This window comes from Castor canadensis, chromosome 2, assembly GCF_047511655.1.
Source record: "Castor canadensis chromosome 2, mCasCan1.hap1v2, whole genome shotgun sequence".
Lineage (NCBI taxonomy): Eukaryota > Metazoa > Chordata > Mammalia > Rodentia > Castoridae > Castor > Castor canadensis.
In genome coordinates, this window is record NC_133387.1 from 168440061 (window position 1) to 168466770 (window position 26710).

At 44.3% G+C, this 26710-nt stretch overlaps 1 protein-coding gene across 3 annotated transcripts in view; it reads right to left on the reverse strand.

Annotated features, from left to right (window-relative positions):
• The window catches only part of Fli1 (Fli-1 proto-oncogene, ETS transcription factor), a 128263-nt gene that overhangs the window by 50452 nt on the left and 51101 nt on the right, over window positions 1-26710 (reverse strand). For all 3 annotated transcript variants that reach the window (XM_074066373.1, XM_074066372.1, XM_020184076.2), the window contains one exon: window positions 4187-4398. In XM_074066373.1, the coding sequence (XP_073922474.1) occupies window positions 4187-4398 (212 nt within the window). The remainder of the gene's footprint in view (window positions 1-4186; window positions 4399-26710) is intronic.

The window sequence follows — 26710 nt, forward strand, 5'->3', positions numbered from 1 at the left end:
AGCACCTCTCAATTTTGGAGAGCCACATTTCTAGAGCTTAAGAGCAACATGGGGCTAGTGGCAGCTGCACTGGGTGGCACAGACATAGCCCATGAGCCAAGAGATCCCAGGTTGTATATCTTACTTTGGTTTTCTCATCTGAAGTTAGGAACTATTTAGCCAGCTTCACCTGGCTTATGTGTTATGGTAAATTAGCCCTCTGAAAATGATCAAGTCATATGTAAATAACAATAATATAATATGAGTAGCACAGAGTTCAGGATGAGCAATTTAAATGGACAGGTGTATATTTCTTTGTGTCATTTCTTTTTCCATAAATAAGTAACAGGATCTGACTTGGTTCTACCTTAAGCAAAAGTGTCTTTCTGAAAATCCTTGGTCCCTACACACCACTGTCCATTTACATGTGAGCCATTAGAGAATATTTTTTAGGTACTGGCCACTCTTTGCTCTAAGAGTCCAGTAACACCTCTTTGCTTCCCCAGAGTGGGTGCGAATACTTCAGTCTTTCTGAGCCTGCTGATGGTCTGTGTCAAGACAGGTGATTTGGAAACAGGCTGCTTTGTGCAACCAAAGCCAGGTAAATATGTACTTGGCACATGGAGGTATTCACACAACCTTCATCCAGCTGACTTTTGGTGTGACAGAGCCAGATAGGAGCTGCCAAGTGGGTTCTGAACATCAGTTTCTTTGGAGGACTAGGTTAGCATCCTGGAGTGCATGAGGCTCTTCTGGAAGCAAGGGAGGGAGCCTTGAGCTCAGAAGTGCCGCTTGCTGAGCACTAACCCAGGCTCTGAGTTGGAGGGGAGAAGTCAGACAGCCCAGTCTCTATCTCAGTTTATCCATTAGTTGCAGTGCAGCAACCCTAACCTGAAAATCTGAAATCTGAAATGCTCCAAATGCTGAAACTTCCATAAACAGAAAATTCCATACCTGATCTCATGTGATAGGTCATAGTCAAAATATTGAATAAAATCAGGTCAGGCTGGATATACAATGTGTATGTGAAACATATATATATATATAATGTGTATATGGAACATAAAACATAAATGAATTTCATATGTAGACTTGGGTCCCATCCCCAAAATATCTCATTATATATGTGCAAATATTCCCAAATCAGAAAAAAACTGAAATCTGAAATACTTCTCTTTCCAAGAACTTCAGAAAGGGAAACTCAACTTGTACCAGCATGACCTTGAACAAGCAACTTTACCTTCGAGTCTGCTTAGCAGTGTTTTAATTAGTTGTAATTTAACAACTACTTATTGAGCACCCATCAGGTGCCAGGCACTACTCAGCAAACAAAAGTCCTGCCCACAGTGCAAGGAGAAAGGTAATAAGAAATGCAGAAGAACAATCCAAGCAGAGTAAAGAGTGTTGGTGAGGTGGTATTTACAATCAGGAGGTCAGGGAGGCCCTCTGAAGATGTGACGTTCAGGCAAAGACCTGAGACCCCTGAAGGAGAGGGCTGTATGACTATTAGATGGAGTGAGAATGTTCTAAAAAGAAGGACCCTGGTGGAAGAGATTCTGAGGCAAGAGTTTGCCTGGAGGTACAGGAGCAGCTCTAGACTTCTATGATGGGGTTGAAGGAAGAGTGCCCTGGACAGGGGCTAGGGAGGAAGTGGGTGGGATGGTGGGCTGTGCTAAGGACTTTGGGCTTTGTCTTGTCATTAAAAAGTTTTGAGCAAGAGAGTTGAACCTTTTGAAAGGGTGACTCTGGCTGTTATCTGTCTAGAGAATAGACTTCAGGCATGCAAGAGGAAGAGGGGGGAACAGGTGCTTCTCCAACAGCTCAGGAGAAGTGCTGTGGCTTGGGGGAGCACTAGTGACAAGGGGTGGTTGGATTTAGGCTCCAACAGACCAAGGAATCTGGTGGGATTTGGACTTCAACAAGAATCAGTAGCTCCTTGTGGTCAGGGCAGTGTGGGAGACATTTCTGAACAGGCCTCCTTACCTGTGGCAGAAAAAAGGCCATGGTGCAAAGCCACAACATACAAACAGAAGAGGGGTAGAAAGATGCCCACAGAATAATCAGAAAACCTAGGCCACGCCAGCTTTGTCTCCTTTCTATATTGTAATGGGGGTCACAATGCCTACCTCCTAGGAGAGGGGAGGGAGCCAGTGATAAGAGAATATGGGAAATGTTTGACAAACTGTTCCCTGTAAGTCTCAGGACTGCAGCACTGCCATTAATCTGTCTATGGAGAGAAGCACTGTAGAGGGGCTCTTAGCTTAGAACCTCTGAGCTCTCCTAAGATCCTAGACTCTGGGAAGGTGGCTGTGATCCCAGCCCCTGGTTTGGGTTACTAGAATAGAAATGTGGTAGGGCTGTGGTTCCCACAGGCAAGTCTGAGAGCTACATGGAGGAGCTCCCTCCCAGCCGCCCCTTCTACCCTCTCTTTCCTTCACTCATCTGTCCTTGGATTTCTTTCCTCTTTGAGTCAGTCAGCCACCTGCAGTTAAAAATCCTTAGAGATGATGTCCAAACCTTAACTCCAGCCCCAAATACTATCTGAGCCTTTATTGCTAGAGCCCAGTCAACATTATCTGGATGTTCTAATTACTCACATGGAATGCCAAAGGGAACAGTGACATCTGTCCTGAAAGTGTTTCTCCTTGCCACCTCCCTGTGGCTACTAACTACATCATCCTTCTCCAAACCCTCCAGGGTCAGACATCTCTGATTCTTCTCACCTACCTCCACTTCAGTACTCACCTAAGCCCTGTTCATTACTTCCTTGATAGATCCCTTATGTATCTGTCCCTTTTTATTTCCATAATCACTATCATCACTCTAGTCCAGAACTTCATTATTTCTTTTCTGGAATAGTTCAGTAACGTTTTTTGGCAGTACTGAGGTTTGAACTCAGAGCCTCATGCTTGCTAGGTAGGCACTCTACCACTCGAACCACATCCCCATTCCTTTTTTGCTTTTAGTTATTTTTCAGATCGGGGCTCATGCTTTTTTGCCTGGGCCTTGGACCCAGATCCTCCTATCTATGCCTCCAGCATGGCTGGGTTACAAGCATGAGTCACTAAGCTCAGTCCTTCAGTAACTTCTTAATTTATTTTTCTAACTCTCATTGTCCCTATGGACAATGACTGTCACCTCATCAGCCTTGAGTCACCGCTCTGAAGATATTCAACATGATGTCTATGCTTAAAGTCAGCCTGTGCCTATGGAATAAATGGCCTGTTTTCTTAGCCAGCCAATCAAGGCCTTCTCTTGGTTTTTTTAAAAAAATCTCCCTGTTCATTGGCTCAGGGATTATCTGATAGTCCACTGGAAATTACCAAGTAATGAATGAGCTTAATGATTTCTCTCTTTCAAGCCTTTGCACTTAATGATCACTGTCACTGCAGGAAACTTTCTGAGTTTCCTCAGAAAGGTACTGGATCCTTTCCCTCAGTACTGGAGCTACTAAGCCTAGGAAGAAGTGAATGTTGCTGCCATGGTTTAAACAAGAGGAAGGTGGTATTCAGAGGGACTTACACAATTGGCCCAAAATAGGAAGGATCTGAAACCCAGGCCACCTATTCATGAGGCTGGGCTCCCCCTTACCTCAGTGATTTTTCTCTTCCTGGATTCTCCATTCTCCAGTTTTTTAAGCAAAGTCTTCACTGCCCTAGAAAGCTTTACTAATATCCTTCCTGCACACTTTCCACATGTGGTGCCTTCATCCTGGCACAGTCAGCCCTTCCACGCATCCATGTGTCTTACCACGTCCCCACGTCTAGGAGAATGGCTTGCTCTTCTCTGCTCTGGTGACATCCACCCAGAGGGGTTCAGTACCCTCAGCGGGACAGGGAAGCATGTCTTATTGCTAAGATATTCCCCAGAGGGGCTGGACCTGAGCCTGGACCTGACACAAAGCAGGTGTTCCATGAGTGCCTGCCTGGGGGATTTGGGGCCTGGCTATAATGTGGCCTCTGAGGGCCACATCTGAACCCAAAGAGGGGGCTTTGGGTTTCCTGGCCCTGCTGCACCCCCATCCTTTAGTTCTGTAGCCTTCTTTTGCTTCAGCTCTCTAGGGACTGGCACAGGCGTCTAGTACCAGAGCCCCAGCTGCTGCAAACGCCCTAAATGCAGCCACTTAGTGCAGATTTGTGAGACTCAGTTTCCGGGAAGGGAGTGAGCCTGGAGCTTCCCCCAGCCTACTCAGGTCTGGCAGACTTACCTGGATCCATTCATGTGGTCATACTCCCGCTTGACGTTGACCCTCACTGGCTGATTGATCCATTCCTGCTGCGGTGGGAGAGGGTTGATTTTGTGGGGCTGCCCGTAGTCAGGACTCCCCGAAGCAGTCATGTCTGCCTTGGGGAGATGGGCCGCCGCTCCGTATGCTGAGTCAAAGAGGGACTGGTCGTCGCTCACCACTGACAGAGCCTCCTGCAAGGCCAGAGAAGAGACATAAAACCCAGTGTCACTCTTCACCCAGGCTAGCGACACTCTCACTTTGAGCTGGCACGTTGGCCCAGTGCTGCCTGGGACACCTGGCCCAGAAGTTCCAACTGTGCCATTGATTGACTCAAAGTCCCAGGGGCAGGTTTACACATATGCAAACCTGCAGAGTTCTTTGTAGGTTTCCCTGGAGGAGAAGGGAGTTTGGGAGTGGAGTAGGAATGGAAAAGCATAGAAGGGGGGCGTCATCTGTTGAGCCTGTAGGCTGGAACCTTAGAAAGGAGAGTGGGGAGGGGAAAGCCAGAAACAATGGTTGCACAGCATGGCACCAGTGCAATGTTGGGTTGGGATTTGAACACTGGACTCTTTTAGCTATAAACAGTAATGTCCCTTAGCTGTGTGGCAAAGTCAAGCTGTAAGAGGGAAATGAGAATACCAGGGAGACCCAACTGAGGTTGTGTAGCTCAGTGTTGGGAATGGTGGTACCAAGGCTGTGACTGGGTCAATTTCAGTTTCCTTATGTGTAAACAGGAATAAGGATTGATTTTTTTACCCAGTTTCGAGGTAGAATACACGAGCATCTCTGGTACAGGTGTCTAGTTCACACAAAATGCTTGGCAGTTTGTTGAGGGGCTCTCTAGCATGTGCTGGTGTGTCCCATAATCTTAATCTTCATAATTTAGCCAAAGAAGGTGGGAAGAAGCTCAGACACAAGGTGGGAGCAGTCAGTGTAAGACCTCTGCAGAATGCTGGATTCTCTCACTCATACTATCCTATCTCCTGACTCAGGTGTAGCTTTGGGGTCGTGGATTGAGAAAGCAAGCCCTGCTCTTTCCAAGATCTTCTACCAATCAAAGCATGAGGATAGGCTCTTCCTATTCCCTTCCTTTCAAGTCATATTAAATCACAGAAATCCAAGGTCATGCACTGGGATATGGTGTTCATCATAGCCAGGTGATTACACCTGGTAATCACACTAAATTAAGCTTACTACTTCTCAGAAAAAATAGTAGCAATCTATATTTGATTTAAAACCTATAAAATCTTTAATCATATACTACTTGTGAAGAAGAGATGGAATAATATATGAAAATGCTTACGGCAAGCTCTGGCACATAGTAAGTGAAAATTAATGTTAGCGATGATGGTTATTAGATTTCAGGTTTTTTTAGGCTCCCTGCTATATGTGCTGAATTATGCCCCCTCCCAAATTCTTAGGTTGAAGCCCTAATCCCCAGTATCCTGGATTGTGACTGTACTGGGGTCTTTAAAGAAGTGACTAAGTTGAAATGAGGCATTAGGGTGGACCCTAGTCCAATTTGACTGGTGTCATTATAAGAAGAGGAGATACGGACACACAAAGAGCCCCCAGGAATTTCTGTGCACAGAAGAGGGGTTATGTGAAAGACACAGGGAGCGATGATTGTCTACAAACCAGGAAAAGAAACCTCAGGGGAGGTCAATCATGCTGGCACCTTGACCTTGGATTCCCAGCCTCTAGAACCTCAAGCAAATGAATTTCTGTTCTTTAAGCCACTCAGCCTGTGGTATGCCACTATGGCAGCCCTACCAAACTTATTTTATATTGTGTTTACTTAAAAGTAGAATGATAAGTGAGCAGTGCCTCTCAAATCTGAGATTTGCCTACTTTCCTTACAGAATTCACACTCCTGTCTTGAATGTCTCCTCCATAGCAAATGCCCCATGTGTGCCTGAAGCCTGCTGGATCCTTCAGCTTCCACCTGCTGCCCTTATGGACGTTCAGAGGAAGGCTGTGGCTCTCTGGACCACTTGTCTTGTGGTTATTACATCCACTCTCCACTTTAGTTAGAGCTCAACCCCATCTCCATAGTCCAAACAAATTCTCAACTGTTAACTGGGTATAAGGTATTATGGTTACAAGTTGAAAACCATAGGGCTGGACATGGTAGGGCACAGCTGTAATCCCAGCTACTTGGGAGGAAAAGATTGGAAGGGCTGTGGCTCAAGGTCAGCCCAAGCAAACAGTTACCAACATCCCATCTCAACCCACAAGCTGAGCATTGTGGGTAGGAAGCATAGGTAGGAGGATCCTGGTTTGAGGCCAGCCCTGGACAAAAATGTGAGATCTTATCCCAAAAATACTACAACTGAAAGGACTGGGGTTTGGCTCAAGTGGTAGAGCTTAGCAAGCACAAGGCTGTGAATTCAAATCCCAGTAGTGTTGAGAGAGAGAGAGAAAGAGAGAGAGAGAGAGAGAGAGAGAGAGAGAGAGAATGAGAGAGAGAATGTAGGACATTACAACCCTGCAGAGGGCTGAGCCTGAATCTTTGATATTCTTTGGGTTCCACTCAGAGGTGCAGAGGACACATGACCATCCAGTACCTAGAAGTGCCTTTGGATGACAAAGGTGAGGAAAATACCCGCAGTTCTGTCATAAAAAGAGGCAACATTTAAGGACTTAGATCCTGTCTTCTGCTGAGGAGAGGTGGCCGACATTCTTGGTTTATCATACATGAATCTTGGTGTTTCTAGTATAATAACTTCTCCCACATCACTTCTCTGGTTTAGGGGAGCATAGACTGGAATAGCAGAGGCAAAGGGGTCTGGTAGGCAGAACTGAACATAGAAGTCCTCTGGTGAAGGGTGAAAGGTCCCTGCCATCAATATCTCAAGTGAGGCTAGATAAAAAGTAAGAGAAGACAGGATTGCCAAGTATATAGATGGCAAACCCAAGATTCACAGCAACATGGTACAACAGAGAACCAGTAAGAGGGAGCTGGGGCTATGGAGGCCAACTTTGGGGACTTCTTAAGGAATGAGTGGTGCACAGTGAGAAAAAGGATATATGGGACAGAGTGTAGATGTTGAAGGGATACAAAACCAGTTCAAACTCATTTTGGAAAAGAAATTACCCTTAGAGTAACATTCACAAGCAAAGGAAAGTTTAGTCAAATGGCAACGTCACAGGGAGGTGCCCTGACTAATTCCAGAACACCCTACACTTCGGTCCAGTGTGTGTCCCCAGCCAGGCACATATACCTCCTCAGATTTTCTCTTGCAGAATCTTTCCTCTTTGGCTATGGTGCTTCCATGGTCGTGCCTCATCCAGTCCCTACCCTGTGCATGTTCCCTGGTCAGCTCTAACTCCCTTGAAGGTTATGAATACTGCTGTCATGAGACCCACCCCTGTCCCAAGACACCACTGGATATCCACCAGGGCCAATGTATGTTTTCCAAGAACTTACTTCATCCAAACAGTCCACCCTTACCTTTCATGACTTCCCCTTGCTACAACTTCTGTCCAATTCTACCTATTCTTACTGCTCCTTTAAAGCAGACCACTTGTGTATACTGTGTCTTGGTTCTGGCTGGTCCTTTGGCTGTGAGCATCCTCTTTGCCCTTTTACTTCAATGAATGTCAATCCTTGTCATCTGGTAAAGAACATGCAACCATCCAACAACATTCCCTGAAAATATCCCCAGAGTCCTTTGAGATTTCAAAGCCTGCTGAGAATAGTGCTTGGGTACACACCCATACACACACACACACACTTTCTATTTGTAATCATTGATAGACAAAGTGTTTTCCAGTGTGGAGAAAACTGGAAGATGGCAGAGTCTGGAAAGAGAAGGTGAAGGAGAAAGATTTCCTGTCTGGCTCACTGGACTGCATTTGAAAACCCAATCTTTTCAGGGAAAACCCAATCTTTTCAGGGCTACATGGTAAGAATAAAAGATTTTAGGAGACGAGTCTCCAAACAAGCTGATTTGGAATCCAGTTGAAAAGTTAGAGGTGGGAGAACATTCTTGCTGTCTCTGCAAGGAAATGACACCCTTTCTATCACTCAAACCTGAGGGGGCCCTTAGCAAGTGCACTGGCATTTTTATGGTGGTGAGGATACTTCTCTGAACTGCCTTGGGGATAGATGGAGACAGAAGAAGAGCAGGGAAGTCAACCAAGTGAATTGGGCTGAGTGGCAGCAGACCATCTTGTTACCACTGGTGACTTGTAGAGGTCACTGGGGGGTGGGCTGATGTGAAAGCAGGCACCATGATGCAGCTGTCACCAGATAGGAGCTGCTGAGCTGGCAGACATTTCCACAGCATGCTGGCAGTTTATTTCATGTGTGCAGCTGTTGTTACTTTATGTGCATCTTATAAAGCTTTTTACTTAAACTGAAAACTTTGTAATGTTTAAAGTTAAGACTCTTGCTTATAGTTAAAACTCTTTACAGGAATGAGCATATTGCCAGTGTCTGAGAACTTTCCACTGATGAGCTGCTGATAAGCATTTATCTTTGGCATGACAGACTGGATGTAGAGAGAACATCAACACACAAATCCACTCCCTGTTCTCAGAGAGACCAAATTCCTTTAGTTTCTAATGAGTTTGCTTCTCCTGTGGACTTGGGGCAGTGGTGATTTCATTTGGAGAAGACAAGTTATTCTTGAGAAGACCTGTTGAGTCCACATTACATTAAACTATGCTACATAAAACTTGACTTCAAAGTGAGAAAGGTGGGGGTGGGTAGCATGGGCTCCCTGTCCCTCTGTGGCACTCAGCTCTGGGATTTCTTCTTGCCCCAAATAGTTGAAAGGAAGCTCCTAACTGGCTCAGTAATTGGGTCCTTAGAAGCACCTTCCCCATTACTGAATGCTGACAAGGCTAGGCCTGAGGGTCAGGATGCTCTGGTCCCTTAACCACTAAGGTCTCGACCCAGAGGGAAGCATATGGATCTTGCTCCAAGCAGGGAGGTATTCCAGCATATTAGTTTCCTATGCTGCCTCTCTCCCAGACAGCTCCAACAAGGGCAGCTGCTTGGTGTAGCAGCTTGAGTTCTGAGCTAAAGCACACAGCCCACATTTGCCCGTGGAAATGCTTTCTTCCCACAATCCCTGCTGGCCCAGGGAGCCAGAGGATCTATGTCACCAACAATGCACATATTCTGCTGAGGATTCTCCTTCTTATCCAATATGGATAAGGTGCCTTTAGCATACTATTTATCATTTTTAATGTACCTTGTGTTATCATACAGAAAACAAATAGAAACAGTACACAAATAACAAAGCACTTATTAAGTACAAAACACTGTTTATATGAATAATCTAATTTAAAGCTCCTGGCAATTTTAGGAGAGATATACTATTATTATTTCTATTTTTTTCCTTGTTTAAATTATGGGCTTTTATTATACTTTCCTTCAGATTAAATACAAAGGTTGAAGCTCTTTCAGGAGACTTTATCTAGTGATATGCAATAGTAAATCTCTTTATTCTTGTCATTCTTTTTCCTTTCTCCTTGTAGTTGGCAGTCCAGGATCCAAATGCACTTTTATAACTACTCAAGTATATCTATCCTTGTATTATCTAGTGTACTCCTTTCAATCTGTTCAGTACCTTTACACATCTTTGATACTGGTATGTCATCTATAGTCCAAATCACCCCTCTCAATTAGCTACTGAAAACATTGAACCATTGTGCTTGCTATGCAAAAAAGCATATTACAGAATATAATTTCTATTTTTTAGATGAGAAAATGGATATTCAGGGAAGTGAAATACCTTGCTCACTCACACAGGTCACTCATTAGTGCCATGTGTGATTCAAATAAAGGTCTGCTGCCTGGGCACATAGCCACCACCATTCATTGTTTTCTTTCCTTCTGAATTTTCTGTCCTCCCAATTAGACCATAAGCCCTTTGAGAATAACTTATTGTCATTGTAACTTAAAGCATAATTTTTGGAGTCAGAGAGATTTGAGTGTTGATCCAAGCTCCATCCATTGCTCCTTAGGTACCCAGCACAATTTAATTTGTACTGCAGGAAGTTCTTTTCCCCATCTGTAGAATGGGGATAATAACAATCCCTAACCTGGCAGATTTTGAATAAGTATACAATGAGATCATCTAAGCAGAGTATCTAAATCAAGTACCTAAAGTTTTTGGAGTATAGCAAATTCTCAAACTTAAAAAAAAAGCCAATACCAAGAGATGGCTTGAGAACCAGTGGGTTGGAGATGGGTAGGGAGGGGTTTGGATAAAATCAGAAAGGTGCCTCCTTCTCTCCTGTGTTGGTTACTCAAAAGACCAGTTGCCTGAGGAGAGGCAAATTTCCTTTCACTCTCCTCCCCTTTGTCTCTCTCTCTTGGAGTTGGGACACCCTCTTCTCCTGCCTTTGGATATCAGAAGCCAGGGTTCTCTGGCCGTTGGGTTCTAGAACCGGCATCAGCAACATGCTGAGTTAGTTCTCAGGCTTTGGGGTTTGGACTGAGCCACAGACCTGGCTTCTCTGGTTGTCCAGCTTGTAGATGGCATATTATGGGACTTCTCAGCTTCCATAACCACGTGAACTAATTCTCTAATAAATCTACTATCTATCCATCCATCTTTCCTTCTATCATCCATCAACCTATCTCCCCTGGTGGTACTGTTTCTCTGGAAAACCTGAGGTAATTCTGGTGGACACCTGACTAAAGGAGATCAGTCAGAATTTTCTCCCAAGAATGTGGAATTTGTCCTAAAATAAATAAGCCTGCTGGGTGTTTAACTCAAAGATGAGCCAGCTTAGAAGATGTGAGTGGGTTTTATTCCTCCACATGAGTAGAGAAGTCTAGAAGGCTGACCTACAGAGGAGAGGCAGGGAGAAGCAGGCAGAAAGGAGGAGAGACAGACATCAAAGAGGTGAGGGATTGATGAGCTCTCTGCTCTCCTCTCTGCTCTCCAGCTGCTGCCCTCTGGCATTGGAAACTCTGTTGCTGGCTCCAGGAAAGCCCTTGTACTCTGAAAACACTTTCCTTTTGTCTTGAACGAGCTCTAGTTTGACTAAGAACCATATTACCTTTCTTGGACATCAGGAGCATCCTTCAAATCTCACCCAAATGTCCCTGCTTAGAGAAGACCTCCTGACACTTTCTGGTGGGGTGACCTTTTCCTGTGCAGGATTCCTGTACTACGACTGTCACCCTGTAGAATGACAGTCACTCTATACTACCACAGTCATTGCACACTACACTACCACAGGTTTATGCTCTCACTGGCTTTGGGTCCATGAGCATTATTTATTTTCTGATTACTACACTGGAGCCCTCAGATTACATAACAATGTCCTGTGCAAGCCTCCTCTCCCAATGCCTATGATAGCACCTGGTACCTAGTAGGTGCTAAATATTTCTGAATGATAGAGTCAATAAGATGGTGAATTAATGAATGAGGAAATCACTTGACTATTATCCACCAATTTTCATTCAACTCTGAAGGGTTGGAATTGTTTCACCTGTGTGTAGGAATTAGGATGTGAGCACCAGAAGAGTGGGTGCATCTTGTCATATCACCAAGGTGACCCAGAATTTAGCACAGCACAGGGCCCAGCATGTCAGACACTTTACTAATGTTTGTTGGATGGATGGATTAGTTAGTAGGTATTTAAGGAAAGACAAGTAGAGGTGTTTGGATTGCAAAAAGCTAAATCCTAACCTTTTGTAATTCCTTGCCAATGTGTGGTAATTTTCCAAATACTACCCATAGTTCATTCCTTCTTAAAAGTCGGGTGCCTGTGGGTCATGCCTATAATGCCTACTTGGGAGGCTGAGATCAGGTAGATCACAGTTCAAGGCCATCCTGGGCAGAAAGTTCTCAAAATTCCATCTCAACCAATAGCACGGTGGAGTGCACCTGTCATCCCAGCTGTGGGGGAAGCTGAGATCTGGAGGATCACCATTCCACGCCAGCCTGGGCAAAAAAGGTTTGCAAGAGCTCATCTCAATAGAGAAACCTGGGAGTGATGGTGTGTGCCTGTCACCCCAGCTATGGTGGGAAGCCTAAATTAGGAGAATTGTTGGAACTGACTGGTCCAGGTTAACCCAGGCAAAAAACAAGACCTTATTTCCTAAATAACTGGAGCAAAAGGACTGGAGGTATGTCTCAAGTGGTTGAGTGACTACCTAGTAAGTATGAAGCCCTGAGTTCAAACCCTAGTATCACCAAAACAAACAAACAAACAAAGAAACCAAAATAATCTACAGAAGGAAATCAAGTGGTCATTAGGAAAGAGTTGTGAACATCTGGCTTGTCATACTTCTGTCCTATCACTGCTTTCTTGAGCAAGGTCGCCTGAAGGTGAGGAAGAGAAGGCTCTTCCTCTTGCTTTTGTGGTCATGGAAAGATTTCATTTCTCTGATAGCACCTGGTCTTTCCTTCAAGGTCTTCTCTATGTGTGTGTCTTTCTCTAATCCTGTATTTCTTCCTTCTGATCAGTCTGGACTCTGCCATTCCTGAGCCTAATCTCCTACTGACCATTCTGACCAGGAGACCTTGGCAAAGTCTTTGCCTTGACTTTGGCTGAGGCAGAGGAAGAAGAAAGTATGGTCCCTGTAACATATGTTTTCTGGATGCTCTCTATGTCTTGTATGTAAGAAGTGATTGGAAATAAAGACTTGGATTCAGTGGCGATAAAACAAAAACAAAGATTGGTTGTCCAAGGTTCAGAATTAGCAGGTTTGCATGATAATAGTTAGATTCTGAAATGTGAACCCACTGGCTTTCCAAACAGAGCCTATTTCACCAGCTGTGTTTCCATTCTTCCTTGCAAACCATGAATGTTGTTCCTTGTAGACTCTGCCTTCTCTATCTATCTGGCTTCTGAGTTCAGGCCTCTAGGTGGCATAGGGCTCTGTTACATAGCCATGCAAACAAGAAGAGGAGACATCCACTGCCAGGTTAATGGAAATAGGTGGCTAGCACCTGCATACATTGTTGTTTCCACAACACACACACTCGGTAAATACCTGAAGAATTCCATGTGTGTGTGTCTATAAGCTCACTAACAAAAACAATTCCATTTTGGAAGTTTTTTGGAATTTGTCACATTTAAGTGTATGTTTGTGCATATATAGATTTCTTTTTATACTCACAAGTGTCTCTTCTAACTTTTGCTTTCCTTAAGTTAAGTCACTTATTACTTTCTAGGGCAGCGGTGATAGGGGATGTTGTGAGAGCTTTGCCATGTGATGGCCTGGCTGATATTAATGATGAGAGAACAAGTACATCCCCAACCAACTTAGCCAAAATAGGGATAGAAAAGTCTCCAAAGTGGCAAGGAAAGGTACAGAAATCGCCTTGAGGATCTCCCCAGTCTATTCAGGAAACACAGAAGAAATGTCCATCGTTTTACAGAAAAGATAAAAACAGGATTTGCAATTCCCTGTGACAAGGTTAGTCGAGAAGTTCCAGGCACCATCATGGAGGGGAGACCCTTCCTTTTGTTCATTCTGACACTTTGGTGAATTTCATCTTCAACCCAGAAAATGGGCCCGAAGAAGCACTAATTTCCCATGGTATCTTTTCCCTCTTTCACCCGTCCTGCCCTGAATCTCATCAGCACAGTTTTCTGTGGCTGATGAACTTTGCTGGAGGCAATGGGTAAAAGGAATGTCAAAAGCAACCAGACCAAATTCCCTGCTCTGCCCCTGCTCAGTGGGTCCATGAAGCTCCCAGACCAGGGCTCTGGAAAGTTAATCTCTGGCATATCCGTTACCCAGGGTCACCACAGGGAACACACAAGCTTTGGTTTTTTATTGCATTCTTTGCATAATGACATAAAGTCCCCTCTCTTGCCAGCCTGAGAGCTTGCAGAATCCAGACAAGATTCCTAGGAGCAGAGTCCTCTGTCTTCTCTGCTTTGGGAGCCCAGCAGGCTCTGCAGCAGGAGGAAAAATTCAGCCTTGAGTGTGTGTGGGGCAGTGTCACTCAAGGTTTTGGAAATGAAGTTCCAAGATCGGGTGGCTAATGTTAGCCATGTCAAGCATTTTGCTTCCCCCTCCTCCCTAGTTACTAGCCATGTGCCCATTTCTTGCCCATTACTTCCATCCCCTAGAGGACAGAGGGAAAAAGGAGACAGGAGATACATTTTATGGAAAGTTGAATAAGGAAAAAGGTTGGAAACATCAATCAGTCAGTCACTGAGTATTAACAGGACATAGTTGTATTTTTCCCAAATTGCTATTGTAATAGTTTCAATCTTTGTCTCTCCCTGTCAAGGGACAGAGTTTATTTCCCTTTTCCTTCCATTCCCCTTGAAGCCAGAGGGACTTTATGATTGCTTTAACAAATGGAATGTTTCAGAAGTAGCCTTGCTTTACCTCCAAGCCTACATGATAAAAGACATTACTACTGCCACCTGTTTTTCATTCTCTCTTGAGCCACTAGTCCTTGGGACCAGCCACCATGCTGTGAGGGAGCCCAAACCAGTCCAAGACAAGGAACTGTAATGTCACCAGTCACAAGCTACCAGCCAGCATCAACCTCTAGACTTGTGAATGACGAGTCTTTCTGATGAAGATTTACAGAACTCCTGAGCATCATGGTTGGTTTGTCACTAGGTTTGGAAGTCATTTCTTGTACAGCCATAGTAAGTGAAACATCTCCTATTGCTAATCAGCCACAATAATACCCATATGTACAGGACATAGGGGTGATTGAGTATCCTTTTATTAGTTGATGGGATCAGCACCATGACTGACTGGATGGAGAAACTAAGGCTTAGAGCACAACTCTTCTAGGGTCATACAGTGAAAGAGAATCAATGTTGCCATAAAGGTAGGTCTAACTCCCCCAATAACTATGAAGTGGAATTATTCCCTGACAATGAAACAAGCAAACAACATCAAGCAGAAAACAAACTAGGATCACTTTTTTAAATTCGAAGGAATACATGGAACAAGTATTATTTGATAACATGAAGTTTCTAAGGAACTTTTTACAATCATAGCCCTATTTAACTTTTTAGAATGTGAGTTAGGATCCTAATATTATTGAAAAGGGAACCAAGGTTTAAAGAGAGGCAGTACCTGTGCTAGGTCCTCCAGCTACTGAGTCTTCATGCTGGCCACCTGACAGCAGAGTTTACGCTCCTCCCCCAAACAGTTTCCAGTCTGCCATTTCTAATCCCAAGCTACATGCATCACAGCAGGCCTGCCTGGACCTGGGAGTGCCTGGCTGTGTTTTAGTTATCTTAGTGCACGTCGCCCCCCTTCCAAGTCCTCTCTTCCCCTCTGCTATGAACTAGATACTTAATCACCAATGAAACAGTGTTGGGAGGTGGGCTTTTTAAGAGGTTATTAAGTCTTCAAGTCTCTGTTTTCAGGAATGGACTAATGTCATTATTGTGGGAGTGAATTAGTTATCAAAACAAGTTCAGCCCCCTTGCTCACAAAGTCTCTCTCTCTCTCTCTCTCTTTCTCTCTCTCTCTTTTGCTCTCTCGCTCTCTCATGCATTCTCTTGCCCTTCTGACTTCCACCATGCAATGACATGGCAAAAAAGCCCTCACCAGATGTGGTCTCTTGATTTTGTACTTTCTTTCTCCAGAACCATGAGCCAAATAAATTTCTTTTCATTATAATAACCACTCCGTGGGACTGTGTTATAGCAGCACAAAATGGATTGAGACGTTCACCTTGTCTTAAGTCCAGTTACTGGGGAGGGGGCTTTCTCAATGGATAACCCATGAAAGGGCAGCCAGCGGAGTTCTCAGAAAATGGAATGAGAATCCTTTGCAGATGAAAGTACTTAATTTAATGGGGCTTAATAAATTAAGGGAATGAGCCTAAATGAGTTCAGAGAACAGGATCTCTGAGTTCTTTAAGGGCATGCCATGTAACAGAATCCAGAGCGGTGGCTTTCTGTTAATCATGGGCCTCCCATTTAGCTGCTTCTCCAGGTCTCCCGTGGGTGGGTAGGTACCTTTGTCTGTGACTCTCAGTTTTCACAGTCACTTTTTTTGACCATAACCACATTTAAAGGGCATTTCTAAAGATCAAAGTTAAATTCTCCTCCCACAGAGAATGATGTTACTGCTGAAAAGAAAAGAAGTACTGAATATGGAAACTCACAGAAAAGGGGACACAGGGCTCGTCTGAGCCCCATGAGGAGGAAATTTTACAGTACAGTTTTACTTTCTGTTTCTTTACAGTGGGTCTGACCAGTGGGCAAGCTGGAGGTAACAGTAGGGTCAATAATGCTTTTTTGTACATAATTTATCATGTTTGGTCATCTGGGGGCCAATCTCCTCTCATATAATAAAGTGGGGGTGACCTTAGGTGGATCCCATGCTGTCAAAGGGAGGGTGGACTACTGATTCCTGCCAGTCCTGATGAGCAAGAAGGGTCAAAGCCCTCAATGGTGCATGATGGTAATGATAAAAAGAGACCTGCCAATCATTATAGCCAAAACCAGACGACAGGGTAGAGCCAGCCTGGGGTGGGCTGCTGTTCAGCAATGCTACCAAGAAACCCCAGTTGAAGTGGTTTCCTGTATATTTTGCTGTGGAACTCTATTCTTTCTGATTTTACCCAGGTGGCTAGAGCAGCCATTAAAAATACAGCAATACTGCCTGCTACGGTTAGATGTTTGTCTCCTTCAAAGCTCATATTGAAACCTGCCCCAGAAGTCATGTGTTAATAATATTTAGAAGTAAGGCCTTTACTAAGCAATTTTGAATAGATGAGGTCATAAGGGTGGGGCCCCCACGACTGAGTTAGTAACTCCACAGGATGAGGAAGAGTGCCTCCAGCTAGCAAGCTTGCTTCTGTCTCACCACAGGATGCTCTGCACCAACTCAGGACTCTGTGGAACATTGCCACCAGCCACAGGTCATCACCAGACCTGAGTAGATGCTGATACCATGCTCTTGGCCTTCCTGGTCTCAAGAATCATGTATAAAATAAACCTCTATTCTTTATAAATCATCCAGTCTGTGGTTTTCAGTTATGGCAACAGAAGATAGACTAAGACACTGTCACATAGCTGAGATCCTTCTCTCACAGTTCATTCCTCTTTTCACTGCTTAGACTGTTGCTTTTAAAATCTGTCCTAACAATAGGCACAAGCTACCAGATGGGTCAAAGCAAAGTTTCATTGGCTGTGTGACTTGGGCAAATTATCTGTCCTCTCAGTTCTTGGACATTTTTAACTATCTTCTACTGAAGGTTTCATGCGCTTTGATGATAAACGCCCCCAAACTTCTCTAACCAGTCCTCCGAGGACTGAAGCGTGGAAGAAGTTGCACAGCGTCCTATGCTGTGGAGTCCGAATTTCCCCACTGTGGGGATGATGAACAGCATGGGAGTCCACAGCCCTCCCATCCCTTGAGAGAGGGTTCTAGAAAGTTCCCTTAAGGCTTGTTATTTATGGGTCTGGCCTCACACTGGACCAAGATCTCAATCTGAGCATTCAGGGACAAGAGAAGACCGGGAGTGACAAGGAAAGTGTTGGGGGGTGGGAAGGAATGAGGCCATTCAGATCTGAAAGGATGGCCTCCCCAAAGTGGGGCAAGCAGACACTTGCCCACCAGGAGAAAAAATGTCAGCTTCTGCCTCTTTTCCTAAGCATGAGGGAGAGCAGGAAGTGTAGTTGGCACATGACATTTGGTGTTTCTTTGACTTCTAGGGTCAGGAGAATTTTCTTATCTTTATCTCAAAGACAAATTCTGATGCTGTGGGGTCCATGAAGAGATGAACCATGCCAACCTTACTCATTGTTTTCATCCCCCCTTTTTTCTAGCACCTAATAGGTGTACAATCAATTATTTTAGTGAATAAAAGTCTCAAGGCATGATGGGAAAAGCAGAGACCTTCCTTCACCAGCCACACCTCTACTGTCAGCCAGCGTCCTGCTCTTTCTGCGCTTTAAGCACTCTTGATGAAGCCTTGACCCTCGCCCCTCCTCACCCCAGCCTTGTCCTTTTTTTAACCAGCCATGCCCAGTGATCTTTTCTTGTTTAAATTTAAACACAAAGCCACTGACAGCTCCCTCTAAACAACCACTTGAGGTCCTGTTCCTAGAAGCTACAATCTTATCCCTCAATTTCCTTATGTGACAGTTGCCATGGCAACTAGAGCCCTCAGAATCACAGGAAACAGGCAGACAAGGGGGACGCTCTGCTCCCATCCCTCTGGCGACCCTAGAGGAGCCACTGGCAGGAGGCCAAATTGGATCCAGCCTCACAAAGCAGGGTGTCCTGCCTCCAGTGTACACCGTGGGGAATATCTGAGACATTTGACATGGTTGGCACCAGCCAGGAGGAATGCCATTTCAACTTGATGGGCAGACCAGGCATAGCATGGGAGACTCCATGCTATTTCATTTCTTCCCAGAGTGTGGGGAAGGAGGGGAGCCCCAAGTCCATTCCCCAGCTCTTCATGGCTGCTTCTTTTCCATGATTCATGGCTGAGGAGTCATGATTGGTGACCTCATGCCTATCAAGTCCGGAGGCAGCTCTGCCTCAAGTCCTGAGGGGGCAGTATTTCTAGCTTGCACATCTGGATGAACCATTCTATCCAAGGTGTTTAGTTCTTTTGTGGCCTGAGGGCATATGGTTACCATATTGTTGCAGCGTCATGTAGAGAAAACTTTGTGGATGGGGTAATGGAAGGAGGTGGTGCCTAAGGAGGCCCATTTCCTGGGCTGGTTCAGCAGCTCTGAGTCCTGTCTCTGCCTAACTCCTGTTAGAGAGAGGCTCTGTTCCAATCCTTTAGCATCCTCTATTCTTTTCCCTGTCTGTGTTCTTTACTTCTGCCTTACACTACCAGTTCTTCTTTCTCTCGTTCTCCTTCTCCTACATTCTAATTTCCTTTTACAAACTGTTTCTCTTATCATTATCTTAGACCTCCCATTCCCTTCTTGCCAATGCTCCCGACCTTTTTTTTTTTATTATTTGCTTCTAAACTTTAAATGCATGTTTGATTACATTTCTAGCTTACTCTGGGTATCTGCAAGTATGACAATCAGCTTTCCTGCCCTTTGCTCAATCCAGCTTTCCCCTCATAGAATCGTCTTTCCCATCCCTCTGCCTAATCAAATCTCATTTATTCATTAAACTGTTGATCAGTCCAAGTTCTATCTGCTCCTCCAGGAAGCCTCCTACTCTAGGTCACCACAGGAACCTCTCATTCAACTGATGTCTGTCCTACCTTCTACCTCACCACGGATTTGGCCCTTTATTCTGGATTTCCATGTCACATTGCCTTGATCTCTATTCAATGCTGTTTTACATTGCAGTTTTTCATAGGTTTACATTCTGTCTCTCCAATTAGACAGTAAATGCCTCAAAGATGAATTTTCTTTGCACTTTTCTATTACCAATTACACCTGAATGCCTCAATCCTCTGATCTCTAAAATGGGCTCAATGGCAGAAGCTCCTCCCCGGGGGTGGGGGGGGGTTGGTGTGAGAGCTGAGTGAGCTAACCTGTGTAAAGAGCCTGTACTGTGCCAGTTGTGGGAGTAGAGCACTAGACTGTCATCTGGTCCATTGCCCACAGAGCCAGAAAGTCAGGCTGTTTATCCTGCACCTGCCACTTGCCAGTTCTGGGACCTTGGGCAGGCTCTTTAATTTCTCTGTGCCTCAGTTTCTTTATTGGTAAAATAACGATAATAGTAGTGTTCTAGCTCACACCTATTACATTGTAAGCACTCTCTGAACATGATCTCCTCTCTACAAGTTCTAATATAGGAGAAGCATGTCATCTCTCTGGGCTTGTTTCTTCACCTATAACATGGAAGGATTGAGCAAGACCCCTTCTGGGATCTATTAGTGAAGTGATCCTATAACCCCATTTGCTTGGAACATTCCACTTAATGCCTGTCATTCCAGAAAATGCTTACTAGTGCCTCCTTTAACTCAGAATTATCCCGGGTTAGATGGTGCACTATGCACTATCCTGTCTACTAGCAAATTTGGATATCTCTGTGTGCATTAGCTTCATGGGCCCATGGGAGTCATCCCTGCTCCCTGTTCCAGGAAGGAGGTAAGGGGAACCGAGGACAGCCTGGTCTAATACACGGGGAGCCAAGCGTCCTCCCATCATGGAGCTCAGACTCCATCTCCGGTACACAGCTGGTCTCTCAGCTGGCAACCACCCTCAAAGCTGTCGCCCACTGAGTTGGCCTTCATCCTTGTTTGACTTAACTGCCAAACCTAGGCAGTCTGGCACTAGGGCCTCCTGTCTCTCGGCATCCATCTATAGGAAAAGCAGATATTTTGTGAACAAGTCTGCCATAGCCCTCCAATGAAAACATCTCAGTGGATTACATGGAGATATTTTCTTTGTCAACCTCAATAAAGCTATTTGAGCAGAAAACCCAGCTGAAACCCACTGACAGTTCATAGGGACTTGGGACTGGTTTTCTTACTCAATAAAGGGCACTTAGTGTTCTACTCTTGGAAGCTCCTGGAGGCATTGGCCTTGCCCAGCAGGAGCAGGACTGTCTGTCTCAAGGACATGTGTCATGATGGCAGTGAGCCTCAACCCTTGACAGTCCAAAAATTTGTGGGGAATGGGAAACTAATCTGTCAGGTGGTGATGCCCCAAGCTTCATCAGAAAGCTTCTTGGCTCTTTTATTTTTTTCCTGTTCGGTTCCATTTACTTTAGCATCCATTGTTAAAGGTTGTCAAGTTCTTCTACTGCTACTTCTACTTGGTTATCTGCATGGCTGAGATCTTTCATGTTATAGTGTTGGTGATTTTCATAAGAAGGTCAAAGTCAATAGAGGTCCTATCTGGGAAATGGTGGAAGCAAAATTCCCATGGGAGACCTAGTGATCTTTTTACTCCTTGTAATCTTAGCCAAGAAAAGTCTCAGATCTGATATCATCCCCATGGTTTATAAAACATGTCAATGATTCTGAAAAGACCAACAAATACAGAGTCCTCAGAATCAATCTTGGAATAAAATCAAAATTAAGAAACAAAACAGGTTACCCAACCCTCTGACTTTTTTCCTTAGAAAGAAGTTGAACTCTTTAATTTAATCCTCTAGACTATTGCTGCCCTGTAACAATGTCTAGTGGTGGAGCTATTCTAAAATTTGTCCTGTGTCATGCAGAAGTCACTAGCTATGTGTGGCTATTGAAACGTGACTGGTGACCTGAATTTTAAATCTCACTTAATTTTAGTTGATTTAAATTTACATAGCTGCAAATTATTGTGAGTGGCTACCATGATGGGATGGCACAGGTCCCAGGCACTTATGTTTGGTGGTCAGATTATGTGCTATTGAAAATACTCAAAGGTCATTCTAGATATTTCTTTAACATGTCCTGTCTCATGATGGGTCATGAAACATATATGCTACATTAAAAAGCAGTCATTCATTGGTGTGGTCACTCATTTAACAAATATGTATTGGATTTGGAAGGAATATGTCAATGAAAAATGATACCACAACATTTCAATGGCATTTGTTGATTACAGTGGGTCCTCCATACCTATTAGTTCTATATCTGTGGATTCAAACATATCTGAAATATTTTGAAAAAAATATTCTGTCTGTTCTGAACATTTAAAGACTTTTCTTTCTTGTTGGTATTCCCTAACCATATAATATGATCACCATTTATATAACATAATTGTATTGCGTATTATAATACCATTTAATATAAGGGACAGATTTTGGAGTAGTTCTTTTTGTGTGTGGTACTAGAATTTGAAGTCAGAGCCTCAAGCTTGCTAGGCAGGCACTGTACCTCTTGAGCCACTCCACCAGCCCAAGGGACAGGTTTTGGTATCCAAGAGAGGTCCTGACACCAACTGCCCACTGATACCAAGTTATGGCTATTCTATGAAGTTAGGAGAATTATGGAAACTTTTCCTCCACTAATGTGGTTATGTCTTTGCAGGGAACTAAACACATGACAGGTATGTGGGTTATTTTGCAAATATGGATAGTCACTCTGCACAAATAAGTAGTTCTGCAAATCTGCTATGAACTCAGAGGTCAGACAGTAACAGTTGAAAGGGGAAACATGCCCAAATTAAATATGGCAAGAATTATGGTATGTGTGAGGATTAAACTAAATATGAACAAAGTCCTCAAAAATGTTGTGGAAGCTGGGCATGGTAGCCCACGTCAGTAATCTCAGGTACTTAAGAAGCAATAAAGAAGATCACAGTTCAAGGACAACCTGGGCAAAAAGCTATGGATAACCCCCATTTCAACCAATAAACTGGCTGTGGTGGTGCATACCAGTCATCCCAGCTACATGGGAAGCTGGGGCAAAAATACAAGACTCTATCTGGAAAATAATTAGAGCAAAAAATACCTAAAGCAAAAAGATCTGAAAGAATGTCTCAAGTGGTAAAATGCCTGCCTAGCAAGCATGAGGTCCTGAGTTCAAACCACAGTACACACACACACATACACACAAGCACTCTGGAAAGTATAAGACATTTACAAATAGAAGTGGTGCATTGTTAATGTTAACATTACAATTAGTGCACAGTAATAGTCCGACACAATGGCTTCTCCAGCCACCCAGACCACACACCAACGTGGCATCTCAGAAAGAAAGCCTTCAAGCAGTTGACTCCTTGCCTCATGAGGAGGTGGTGAAGTAGAGAGATAGCACAATCAACTTTTTGAGGAGGAAAGGATTTCAGAGGAGAAAAAGAAGCAGGAATGTTAACACTTTGCTGACCAAGGGACTTTCCTGATGGCAAATAGACAGCAAGGGCCAGGGAGAACCTTGGGTGAGAATTGTCATCCTGTCCTCTTCAGAGCACATGCAGGAAGAAGGGGATTGCTATGGTTTGAATGTGTCCCCTCAAAGTTCATGTGCTGATACCTTAATACCCAAATCCATACATTAATGATATTTGGAGGTGGGGCCTTTGGGAGTTACTTAGGATTAGATGAGGTCATGAGGGTGGAGCCCCCAGAATGATATTGGTGGTTTTATAAGAAGAGGAAGAGAGACCCAAGCTGGCACACTTGTTCTCTCTCACATGTGATGCCTTCTGCCATGTTACCATGCTGCAAAAAGACCATTGATCATATGCCAATGCCATGCCCATGAATTTCCCAGCCCCTAGAATTTTAAGAGACAAATTTTTCTTCCTTACAAATTACCCAGTCTGTGGCATTCAGTTATAGCAACAGAAAATGGACTAAGACAGGGATCATGACTCACTATCATCAAAGGCATATTTCTAGTGCACTGTCTCCATTGAGTAAAGGCTGTGTCTGTTACTGCAGAGCCCTAACACAGTTATTAGATCTGGAGTGACCTAAAAGGGCAGTGTAAGATCCTGCAGTAATATTCCCTGCATCCTGATGGGAATCTAGAGAACGGAGTGACAGTTTTAAACCAGAACTTGTAGACTGGAGGCTCCTGGCCCCTTACACATCACTGGTGCTTTTTAAAGGTGAAGTCCTCAGGAGAGTAGCAGCTTTGACCCTCTCAGCCAGGGGACTCTGGCATGCCAACTAAGTCTGGTAGTACTTGCCTTTTATTTTCTTTGGGCTTAATAACTATGCAAGAAAACAGACTCTGATGGTACCATTCTCTCTCTCCTCTATTCACCAACCCTGCGTACTGATCACCCAGTCCCCATCCCTCCTGGGCTATAGCCCAAACATCGTGTAAGTAGCCACCTGTCAACCCCAACTGTAAAAAAGTGGCCTAGATCATCAGGATGCCTCAGGCTGCCCCATCCCTCTGGAGGGAGGGCTGTTGATACTGATCTTCTCCAAGTCCTAGCCATTGACATTGATCCAGCTGAGAAAGATTTGCTCTAAAATATTTTCTCCTATAACCCGGAAGGATTATTGGACTATAGTCTAGTAGAAGTTTTGGAAGGTTTTCCCCCTCCCTCCCAGCAGATTAACCTTCCTATTTACTTTTAGCTTAAGCTAATGTTAAAATAAAATATTTGGTTTCTTTATGCATGTGGAAAAGTACCTGGGTCATGTGGAAGAAAGGAGGTGCTGAAAGTGCTTGGGAAACATGAGTAGGTCAGCCGAAAAGAAACAAGGTTAAGTGTACTTATGACTCTTTTTTTTCCCCCTTTGGCAGTACTAGGGTTTGAACTCAGGGCCTCATGCTTGCTAGGCAGGTGCTTTACCACTTGAGCCACTCTGCCAGCCCAGATCTTGGTCTTTGACAACTCAAAGACCAAGAAGGACTTGATCTAATGTCTAGATTTCCATGGGGCATGACTTCAGTAAGTACCAAGTACATGTAAAGGCCAAGAGAAGAAAAACTGTTGCCTATGGGCACCATTATCTGTTGTTTTGTTGTAACAGATTCACTCTCTTATGCCTGTTTGGGTGCCTTGAGAGCTTTATGGAGCACACCTGGAAGTCTGGAGACAGTCTGATTACTCTCCATCTGTCACATATGTGCACTCATTCCCAAATATAGATGGCCCCCAACTTAAATTTTTTCAACTTTGCACTACTGTGAAATCCATATGTATTTGGGAGAAACTGTACTTTCAGTCTAGAATATTGATCTTTTCCTGGACTAGCAATATGTGGTAGAATCTTATCTCTAGAGGCTGGGCAGCAGAATGGAGTCAGAGTCATCACCAGGGAATCAATGGGCACTGTATAGGGAGCTTAGTGTTGCTAAGCTGTCAATTAGGTAGGCTAGGTGCATTACATGCATTGTGGCCTTATGATAGGTTTATCAGGATACAATCCCATCATAAGTTGAGGAGCATGAGTACAAGTTAATTTCAATAGACAGTGTCACTTCCAACCCTCAGTAGGGTCTGAGGGTTTCTTAGGAGATTGCTCTCTGCACTTATGGGGCACAGATGTGGGGTAAAAGTTGGCGACAAGGAGGCATCTATTCCCTTATAGTATCAGCGCAAGTGAATCAAGGCCCATGTGTCCTCACACGTGGTGACGAGAGGCCCAGCCAGAGGGCCTGGCCAGGCTTGATGCAGCTCAGACGTGGCCCTTTGCTCCTGCAAGAGGAAAATCCTGTCAAAATGGCTTAACGATCTTCTAATATTTCCATGCAATTAAGGCCACATCTGTCTCCCAGGCCCCCGCACTCCTTTGCTAGTGCACAGACATGAACCAAACAGTCTGTCTTGTCGATCTGGAAGGTAACAAAGAGCTCCATTCATAACTGGAGGCACTTTCGCCATTTTTTTTCGAAGTAAAATAGAGTTTTCACTTTGAGAATAACCTGTGTGGCAAGAAAGCGAAGGATTTTTCCCCCCTAATAAATCAAATTCAACAGCCTAATAAAATGCCTGCTCCCCCTCCCCCTGGCCCTTCCTCCTCCCCTCCCTTCCACTGTCCCACTCTGCCAAGAATCCTGGGAATAGAGAGAAGTACGGGAACTTAAAGAAGGTAGAAGGAGGAGAGCAGATGGAGGGAATTGCATCTTAAAGACTGGAGGGCAGGGGCAGGGCTGGCTGGGAAAGCAGGGGTGAGAGGTAGTGGTAGGAAGTGAGCGTAGAGATTGGGTGGGTCTGCCTTCCCTTCCCCCTTGTTACTTACTTTCTCAGACTTTCTAGGCTTTTTTCAAAACCTCTCTTTCTTCTGCTCCCCCTACTGTACTGCCCAGCCCCAAACATTCAGCCAACCTCCTATTTCCGTCTTTTGCATGGAGAGGAACAAGAGAACCTCCTGGGCCACACCTGCAGCTGAAACCTGGTAGGAGGACCTGCTTCTCACCAGAGCAAGGCTGAGAGATCTCCCCCTGTCTTTGAAGCCTCCAGAGAGTGAGTTTGCAGGAGATAAGTGCTGATAAACATCGGGTTTGGTGCTTATCCGTAGCAAACACAATCTTTTGAGGTTCTCTCTGCACTCACAGGCCGGGGAGACTCTAATCAGAAAACAGAAGGGAAAATGCAAAACCAAGCAGTATTTGCTGCTGCTTTTTCTTCTTTTTTTGTTTTGTTTCGTTTTGGTTTACACACTGGAAAGCCCAACACAGATACTGTAATACAGGATTCCAGAGCAGAAATGTAGCCCTGGGACTTTGTTTAATTTTGTTGTTGTTGTTCTGACATCAATGGGGAAAATATTTTCAGTCCTGGACATAAAAAGGATGAACCAAACATTGATAACAATTATGATCTGCATATAAGATTTTGTTGTCCAAAGTGCTTTTACAGTCATTGCATCATTTGGCCTTCATGACTACTCTGTGATGTAGGGAGGACAGATGGCTTAAAAGTAAAGAAACAGTGCCTGAGCTAGGATGGACCACATGCCCAGTGTCACACAGCTCGAAGTAGGGTGCCAGGGGTAAAAACCAGATCTTTCTGGCTATAATTTGAGTTCTGTTAATTCCATTCCATACAAAGGCGCAACAACTAGAAGATAACCAGAAATCAGAGTGGCCTGGAACTTGGGTGTCCCACCTGGAAGCATTTAGAAAGCCAGGCGGCAGTGAAGGGGGGAGGGTGTCTTGAGCTTTGTATCACTTGGGTAATGGGCTTTGGCTGTCCTATATTTCAATGCACCGGTTCTGTGTTATTTCTTAGCGTGGGATATTAGCAAGAAGCAGATGTTGAAGATGTAGT